The sequence below is a fragment of the Podarcis erhardii genome, assembly GCF_964252035.2.
Source record: "Podarcis erhardii genome assembly, chromosome: 13".
NCBI classification, from domain to species: domain Eukaryota; kingdom Metazoa; phylum Chordata; class Lepidosauria; order Squamata; family Lacertidae; genus Podarcis; species Podarcis erhardii.
This window is the reverse complement of record NC_138502.1, coordinates 28,707,285-28,716,243: the sequence shown is the minus strand read 5'-3', so window position 1 is coordinate 28,716,243 and position 8,959 is coordinate 28,707,285. Positions and strand designations below refer to the sequence as shown.

The following is an 8,959-nucleotide window of genomic DNA, read 5'->3' as shown; positions in this document are numbered from 1 at the left end:
ACTGATGTGTTCATGATGGTTGATGGGTTGGAAACAGAGCAGACTGCAGCTTCAAGGTGCAGGATGAAAGGAAAATCTGATGATGATGCATCTCCATCTCCATCCCAGCAACACATCTCCAGAGAGCGACAAAACCCCAGGCATGCACTTGATTGCCATAGATAGCCTTCAAAAACCCCTCCCTTTGGCAGATAATTTTTTTGGCATAAACAATGAGATTGGCAAATGCCCTGGGAGGGGCAAGGAACACCCATTGTGGCAACACCCAAATGGGAAGTATAAGTAGGGATCCGCTGGGAAGAATCATTTGCAGTCTCAATCTCAAAACAGGCTGTGCAGCTGAACTGGGGCTTTTGTAGGGCTTAGATTCTCCATATCTTTCACTATGAGTTGCGGTGTTAAGGGTGGTGGCGGTGGAGGCAGCGGTGGCGGAAGCTGCAAAATCATTGGTGGTGGAGGTAGCGGCGGCAGCAGCGGCGGCGGCGGTAGAAGTATCAAAATCACAAGCTCATCCTCCAGGTCCTCCAGAGGGTTTTCTGGTGGTAGTTATGGTGGAGGAGGATCTAGAAGTGGCTATGGAGGAGGAGGTTTCAGCAGTGGTAGCTGTGGAAGGATAAGCAGAGGGAGAATAAGCTACGCTGGCAGCAGCTATGGCGGTGGCTATGGTGGTGGTTATGGCGGTGGAAGCTATGGTTGCGGAAGCTATGGTGGTGGAAGTTATGGTGGTGGAAGTTATGGCGGTGGAAGCTATGGCGGTGGAAGCTATGGCGGTGGAAGCTATGGCGGCATGGGCTATGGCGGAGGCAGCTACCCATTCAGCAGTGGCAGCTTCGGTATTGGCGGTGGTGAGGGAGGCCTCTTCAACACCAACGAAAAGTCCACCATGCAGAACCTTAATGACCGCCTGGCTAATTACATAGATCAGGTGAAACGCCTGGAAGATGAAAATGATCAGCTTGAGGTCTTGATCAGAGAGTGGTACCAGAAGCATGGAACCATAGCTGGACCAAGGGACTACAGCCAATATTACCAGCAAATTGACCAGCTCTACAATGAGGTATGCTATTTTGTTTTGAACAAGGACTACAAGGCCTTAGGGATGCGGGTGGCGCTGTGGTCTAAACCACTGAGCCTCTTGGGCTTGCCGGAAGGTTGGTGGTTCGATGGAGTGAGCTCCTATTGCTTTGTCCAAACTCTTGCCAACCTAGCAGTTCGAAAGCATGCCAGTGCAGATAGATAAACAGGTACCACTGTGGCGGGAAGGTAAACGTTGTTTTCATGCGCTTTGGTTTCCATCATGGTGTTCTGTTGTGCCAGAAGCAGTCTAGTCATGCTGGCCACATGACCCAGAAAACTGTCCGTGGACAAATGCCGGCTCTCTTGGCCTGAAAGTGAGATGAGCATCACAACCCTCATTGATGTAACCGTCCAGGGGTCCTTTACCTTTTTACCTACAAGGCCTTGGATTTCTTTTTTTAAGAATGCTTCATCCTGTCACCAAGATGAGAGTTAGTGGCTAGGTATAACTTAAACGCCTTGTAAATGACATGGTCACGCTTCCTGCCTGGGATGAGGCACCTGCTGTTCGAAAAAGCCATGTGCATCATGGGCAGCCAACATGGTGTTCTCAATATGCATCCAATCATCCCTGGCCATTGGCCGTGGTGGCTGGGGATGAAGGGAGTTGGAGTTCTACCATACCTGGAAGGCACCATGCTGGCCACCCCATACTATAACCATTGCTAATTCAAGCAAGCTTGAGTATTCACCGATTACTCTCAGCAACAATGCATACCCAGTCTATACTCACTGCCCCTCTCATCATTAGAAATGAATGCACAGCAAACATACCAAGATCTGCCCAGAAACTACGTCCCCACCAGCAGTAGACCTTCAAAGAAGTATCATACCACTTCAACAGCCATGGCTCCCCACGAAGAACCAAAGTTTGCAAGGGCATTGAGGGTTGTTAAGGGGCCCCCCATTCTCCTCAGAGAACTACAGTTCCCAGAGTGGTTTAACAGCCAATATTTCATCCCAAGGAACTCTGGGAAATTGAGCCTTGTGAGGGGAATAAGAGTCTCCTAACAATTTCAAATCCCTTTACGTACTACAGTTTGAAGAGATATAATATTGCTTTGAATGCAGAGTGCAGACTGGGCCCAGTTGTAGTAGACAAGCCAATCTAAGTCAGTTCTAGGTAGATGAGACGCTGGGCCTTGAGATATTGCCTTCCAGAGACCTTTGAGACCTCTGATCTATAGAACATGTTGCTTGGTTGTGGTGTCTCGCTGTTGCATGGAGTTTATAAAATGGGCTTTGAGATTATAATTAATATCGCTTTTATTAATTATTGCTGCTGTGAATGTTGCGACTTGACTTGCAAACCAGTCTGTGCTTTCTTATGAAGAGCAGTATGCTAATGATACAACAAAACACAACACAACACAATCAGCATGGTGTTTTATTACATTGTCATCTCCGACAGACTGAAGGAATTAAACATAAACATGTACATTCCCCTCTTTTTCCAGCTTATTGGTGAAACAGATGATTACAACAAAATCCTTCTGAATATTGATAACACCAGGATGACTGCTGAAGATTTTAAAATGAAGTGAGTATAACTCTTCTCACCTACTTTTCTCAGACGTAGCTGAAATCTATATCCCTTTTTTTCTTCAAAGAAACTTAAAGTGGCTAATGATAGTGCAAATGGGAAATGGAACCTGTGACAAAATGATTACAGGTCACAGAACGCCTTTTCTTTTATTCCAAGACCCTAGATTTTCCATTCCCTTCTCCAATATTTGAACAGCATCCCATGGCCAATGAGCGTTCTCTGTCCCACCCCAGAGGGCTTTCTCTTTGAAAAAAGCTTGACAGTACCTCAGTGGATGTATTAACCTGGATTTCCATGTGCCCAGAGCAGATTTCAATCCATCCTACAAAAACATCAAAACATAAATCTAACCAAACAGGTGGAGTTCAGACCCAGGTAGCAACATCGGAAGCTGCTGTTTACCTTTGGCCATCTTTTACAATGCAACCTGTTTCGATTGGCAGCAGCTGTCCAGCATCTCAGGCATTGGACTTGAGATCTTCTTCTGCATGGAAATAAAAAATCATGGTTAATCCATAGACATGCAGTTAACCCAGGCATGTAATTATGAGACATGTGATAAGAAATGTAACGTTTGTGAAGCCCGCCAGTCACTGTTCTCCACCCTACCTCCTTTCCTGTGCATTAGGTACCAGACTGAGTTAGGTCTCCATCAGAACGTGGAGGCTGATATCAATGGGCTGCGCCCCCTCTTGGATCAGCTGACTCTTGCCAAGTCTGACCTGGAGATGCAGTTTGAGTCTCTGAGAGAGGAGCTGATCTGCCTCAAGAAGAACCATGAGGAGGTAATGCAGAGATCAAACAAACAGTGAACAAAAGGAGGGTCCTGTGAGGGTTTTTCAGGGGGTAAAAGGTAGCAACCAACAATTTAGTCTGGGGTGCAAAATGCGATGAATGCATTGTAGGGTACCACAAATGCTTGATATCTGTGTCCCTACAGATATTGTTGGACTCCAACTCTCGTCAGCTCCACCCACCACAGCCAATGCTCAGAGATGATGGGAATGGTAGTCCAGAAATATTTCTGGAAGGCCAGTGGTCCCCCACGCCCACTTTTCAGCTCTGAGGGAGATTCAACTGATCAACCCTGGCTTAGCTTGATTTAAGGATCCCCATGCAGGAAGGTTCCCTGCAGTTCCTTTCATTGGCCAGTGCTGAGTGTTAGCAACTGAATGTTGTGAACTGCCCTGAGATCTAGGGATGAAGGGTGGTATACAGATTTAATAAACTATAATAGTAACTGGGCTGAATCCCTTACTGACACCCCTCAAGTCCTAGTTTCAGGGACCTGCTGATGCCTTGGCTGAAGGTGGCCCAATTCTTTCCCCACCCCTCCTCTATCTGATGTTTCATTGAGCTATTCTCAAGACACATTAGCAGAATTTCATGATTATTTTTATTATTTTAAAAAAGAATTGGGGGGGGGAGAGGCAGATTTCATTTCATGATGTGTTTTCCTTCCCCCTCCCCTTGCAGACCCTGAGAGGCCTGAGAAACCAGCGTGGTGGTGATGTGAACGTTGAGGTGGACTCTGCCCCTGGTGCAGACCTGAAACAACGTCTTGATCAGCTCAGGGCTGAATATGAAAGAATCATTGCAGACAACCGCAGAGAGGTGGAACAGTGGTACGAATCCAAGGCAAGTGGTCTCTCCAGTGATTAGAAGATACATGACAGCAGATGACTATATCCACCATACTGAGAGGAACCTGAGAGGAACCTAGGCTTAATCTAAGGGTGGGGAGGGGGTTGATGCTAGTAGCTGGGGTGTGTTTAGTAGATTGCTCCCCAACTGTCCACAGCTCTTGTCATAGTTAAGAAGACCACTCTAGGGCCAATGGAAGCGATCTGAAGAGTGTATGAAAAATGTGAGTTGAAATAAGGGGAGCAGGTTTAAAAGGTAATGAGAGTCCTGCAGGTTTAGATGTTCCTCACATCCCATTTCCCACAGCCAGCAACTTCTGGGAAGCCTATAAGCAAGAGACGAAGGCCAATGGGAAAGTTTGTTGCTACCAGAAACTGGCTTTCCATGGCATACTGTCCCATATAGCTGTCATGAAGGATGCCCAATGCTTGGTGTTTTCTAAGAGGTGGGGTGGAGATGACCCAAAAGAGAGGGAAGATAAATTACTCAAGAGGGGTCATGGAAACAGCCATGTTCTAGACACAGGGGTGGAAAGTATAGTTGACAACATTGCCCAATATTATGTGTAGACCTGTGTAGTACAGCCCTTGGCTTGTCCTCTCATCTTATTGACATTCCCAAGTTTGCTGTGTGCCTCCCAGTAAGAAGCAAATGGTCCAGCCAGTCAGAATATCTTCCTTTTTGTCTACTAGATGGAGGAGGTTCGCCAGCAGGTCAATTCAAGTGGGCAGGAGATAAATACTGGCAACCAGCAAGTCTCAGAACTGAGACGAGAATATCAGACCTTGGAGATCGAGCTGCAATCCCAACTCAGCATGGTATGTGGTAACATGTGCCAAAGTGATACATCTGGGTGTTTTCTTTCTTAACATCCACTAAAAACATGGTATTGCATCAAGGTATAGTTGTTTCTTACCCTTACCCTCCCCAGACCCTGTCCCAGCAGAGGAATGAAAACGCAAGGTGTAAACAGGACAAATGGACAGCAGCTTTATTAACATAATGAGATATGCAAAAAGAGCAAATATATTAGCTATATAAGTTAACAGCCGTGCGGTTCCCTGCAAGCTAGGGAAATAATTCCCCCACAGTCGACCTGGCATAGCCAGATCAGACAATTCCACCCTGGCTCCAAGCGACAGGTGAATCAGCTGGCTGGTCCGTGCTTGCCTTTGCCTGTTCATCCACAGGGTGCCCTGAGAAGACACCTGGCTGCCATGGCGAGATATCCCCAAGTTATGATGAAGTTGCCCAACTCCAAGGAGAGCTCTCCTTGCCAATGAGCTGGGATGGCTTGGTTAGATAATTTCTTGGTTTGCACCTAGGGGTGGAAGGACCTGTCAGTGTTGGTTCTCCCTATTTCTCTGCTTTTCAGTAATTTCTACAGCAATCTACGCTTTTAAAAAAATCCTCATGGAAATTCACCAGCATTTCAATGGCAATTTTTCCCCAATGAGCACATTTTTGTATATACACATTTTTGTGTTTACCCAAATATGAATATCTTCATTTTTATGCACACTTGCCCCTAATACATGCATTGTTTTTTAAAAATAAACACTAATTGAGTACTGCATTGCAATATGTGGAAAAGTGTGGATTTTGAAGGATACATCTTGTTTCAGAAAGTGCAGATTTGATAGATTTGCTTCTAAAGGAGACCTGGATTGAATTTCTCTCCCATCTCTATTTGCACCATCACTTGTTCTCCATGACTGCTAAAGTGGGACGAGGGTGGGAATTGCCAGAACCTGAAAAATGGGTAGGAGGGAGCACCATTCCTGAAGGTCATCTCACTGTTTTCCTTCCCTCTTGCCAGATCCAGTCTCTGCAAAGCAACTTGGCCGACACAGAGCGTCGGTACAACATGCAGCTGCAACAGATTCAGGTCATGATTGAACCAATCGAATCAGAGCTCGGCAGCATCCGATGCGAGATCGAGAGCCAGAGCCAAGAGTACCAGCTGCTCCTTGGCATCAAGACTCGCCTGGAACAGGAGATCTGCCAGTACCGCCGGCTACTTGAGGAAGGACAGCAAGAAATGTATGTTGACTATAGGCCATATTGGGGGTATTAGTCCACTGCTGTGAAAACTCACCCACAAACAATAGAGAGTCAAAGAGGGAAGGCCCTACATGCCAGGAACAAATAAGGGAGGGATGGAGGGACCATCTACAAAGGATGCTTCCAGGCTCTAGAGCACTCCAGAATCACTTCTTCATTGCAAACATCCCAGTGCTGTAAATAAAAGACCCATGTATCTCTGTGAACCCACTTCCAGCAAACTATTGCCAAGAAGGGACTCGGAGGCCTTCTAGAGCAGTGTTCCCCAAACTTGGGTCCCCAGCTGTTTTGGAACTACGATTCCCATCATCCCTGACCACTGGTCCTGCTAGCTAGGGATGATGGGAGTTGTAGTCCATAAAGAGCTGGAGACCCAAATATGGGAAACTCTGTTCTAGAGCATCCAGGGGCCACTGACTTCTTAGAATATCCTAGAACATTCTGTACCAAGGAGGGAAATCAGGGATGGATAGGTGTGACGAGTTAAAACTATAAAACTGCCTTATGGAAAATCAGACCACTAGCCCACCTGTGGCCCCGCAGATGTTGTTGGATTGCCTGCTCCCATCCATCTTTGACCATTGGCCATGCAGGTTGGGTGTAATGGGAGCCAAAGAACGCTTGGAGGGCCCCAACCCTTATCAAGTCCAATCCTTTCTATCCCGACTGCATAGCCTCCAAGGCAGAGGCTTCTCCCAGACCAAATGAGGGTTTTTGGCATGAGCATCGACATTCCGTCTACAAGGCATACTCCACGTTATATTTTTTTTTTTCTTTGTGAAGTGGTTTGCAGTGTTCTTTATGGTTATGTTTCTGTTTCCCAGTAGCTCATCAGGAGGAGGAGGAGGAGGATACGGAGGTGGCTACGGAGGTGGTAGAAGGGGAAGCATCGGCAGAATTGGCGGAGGAGGCATTGGCGGCGGAAGCATTGGCGGCGGCGGCGGTTCCGGTATTGGAGGAGGAAGCATCGGTGGAGGGGGCATGGGCGGAGGAGGCATGGGTGGAGGAGGCATGAGCGGCGGAAGCGGCGGCGGTACCTGTATCGGTGGAGGAAGTATTGGCGGCGGAAGTATCGGTGGTGGCGGCGGTTCCTGTATCGGCGGAGGAAGCGGCGGTGGCGGTGGACAAATGGGAGGAGGTGGTCAGAGCTACCCCATGCCTGTACAGCCCTGCAAACCAGGTAAAAACTCTCACAAGGGGGATTTTGATACTCTATGCCTTCCCTTTCCTTCCTCGTTGCATCAGGCAGTTGGAATATTTAACCAGTAAGGGCTGCTCCAAATGCCATAAGGTCCATTTAGCTGTATAAGAAAAAAATGTGCCAACCTTGGGGAGTGTTGCACATGCAGGCGTTAAGCGGTCACAAAGCAGCCCTTGCCTGCCAGACGTGTAGCAAATGAGAGGCAGAGGCAATGTTCATGCATCAGAATCTGTGGGCAATTTGCCCACTATCTTTCTAGGCAATGTGCCTTATCCTTGTGTTAGGGTAGGCTGTGGGAGATGATGGAAACCACACTGGGATTTAATCTAGAGCTGTGTAGCCTATTCTCATGAGGGAACCTTCAATTACCCTACAATTAGACCTTGCATGCTCCATTTCTCAGTATGCTCCAAACTGGATTAGAGGGAATAATCTTGTCCAGAAGACATCGGGGGAGGGGGCGGCAAAATAATTCCCTATATTCGTCTCACAGGTCACTTCCACATCATCCATCTCAAGCATGATTATACCACTTTTTAATGATCAAGGCTTCTCCCAAACAATCCCAGGAACTTTGATCTATTATAAGTTGTTAGGACACACTTAAAAAACTACAGTTCCCATGATTCTTTGGGGGAAGCCATGGCTGTTAAGCTTGGCATAAGGGTGCTTTAAATGGATGGTGTGGATGTGACCGCAGGCATTTTCATTCTATTAGAACAAAAGGCCAAATCTGTGCAGACCGCGCTGCATTTAGGAAGTAAGAAAGCAAGTTTCACATGCCGGTGTTGGAACATAACTTACAACTCAGTCTTTGTCATTTATGCATTCCTGTGCCCCTAAAGACTCACCTTTTCCCTTTTCTCTCTCAACAGTACACGGCAGGAAATCCTATGACTAACCATTTGTCCTTTGTCGTCGCTCCAACTTCAAACCCACCAACTGGTTCTGCTGATACAGGAAGCGCACACCTGCCCCTGTGCTCCTTTCTGCTTGCTTGTTCCGTTCTTCAGAGTTCTTCCTTGCAGGATGTGTCTTGCTTTAGCTTGTTAGTGGCCAATACGTGACTTGTGTCATTGATGAGGGTTGTCTAATAAAGCTCCATTGCTGCTTGATGCAATCAGAAAAAACAACAACTTTGTGTCTCCTTGTTAATTGCGCCAAGCAAGCATTTGATGTGTGCCTCCAAATGTACCTCACAATCTTAGCTAATGGTCGATTATACCAGGCTTACATGGTGACATTTGAAATAGTCCATTTCTTATACAGTGGTACCTCGGGTTACATACGCTTCAGGTTACATATGCTTCAGGTTACAGACTCCGCTAACCCAGAAATATTACCTTGGGTTAAGAACTTTGCTTCAGGATGAGAACAGAAAACGTGCTCCGATGGTGCGGTGGCAGCAGGAGGCCCCATTAGCTAAA

General features: G+C 46.8%; 1 protein-coding gene across 2 annotated transcripts; it reads left to right on the top strand.

Annotated features, from left to right (window-relative positions):
• The first annotated feature begins 306 nt into the window (after positions 1–306).
• LOC309328041 (keratin, type I cytoskeletal 19-like) lies at positions 307–8,668 on the top strand. Of its 2 annotated transcripts, none has more exons than XM_081837896.1 (8): positions 307–1,057; positions 2,535–2,617; positions 3,252–3,408; positions 4,100–4,261; positions 4,960–5,085; positions 6,087–6,310; positions 7,159–7,511; positions 8,408–8,668. In XM_081837896.1, the coding sequence occupies exons 1-8, from the start codon at positions 386–388 to the stop codon at positions 8,431–8,433; spliced, it is 1,803 nt and encodes a 600-aa protein (XP_081694022.1). In that variant the 5' UTR covers positions 307–385; the 3' UTR covers positions 8,434–8,668. The 2 variants fall into 2 exon arrangements, with proteins under 2 accessions (XP_081694022.1, XP_081694021.1); XM_081837895.1 differs by having other exon boundaries at positions 7,156–7,511.
• Positions 8,669–8,959: the final 291 nt, after the last annotated feature.

What these genes read in the sequence shown, in the direction of transcription:
- LOC309328041 (XM_081837895.1), top strand. Translation starts at nt 386, where the DNA reads ATGAGTTGCGGTGTTAAGGGTGGTGGCGGTGGAGGCAGCGGTGGCGGA. An exon ending in AACAGTGGTACGAATCCAAG is followed by an intron (nt 4,262 to 4,959) that starts GCAAGTGGTCTC and finishes TTTGTCTACTAG; the next exon opens with ATGGAGGAGGTTCGCCAGCA. An exon ending in GAGGAAGGACAGCAAGAAAT is followed by an intron (nt 6,311 to 7,155) that starts GTATGTTGACTA and finishes TCTGTTTCCCAG; the next exon opens with TAGCTCATCAGGAGGAGGAG.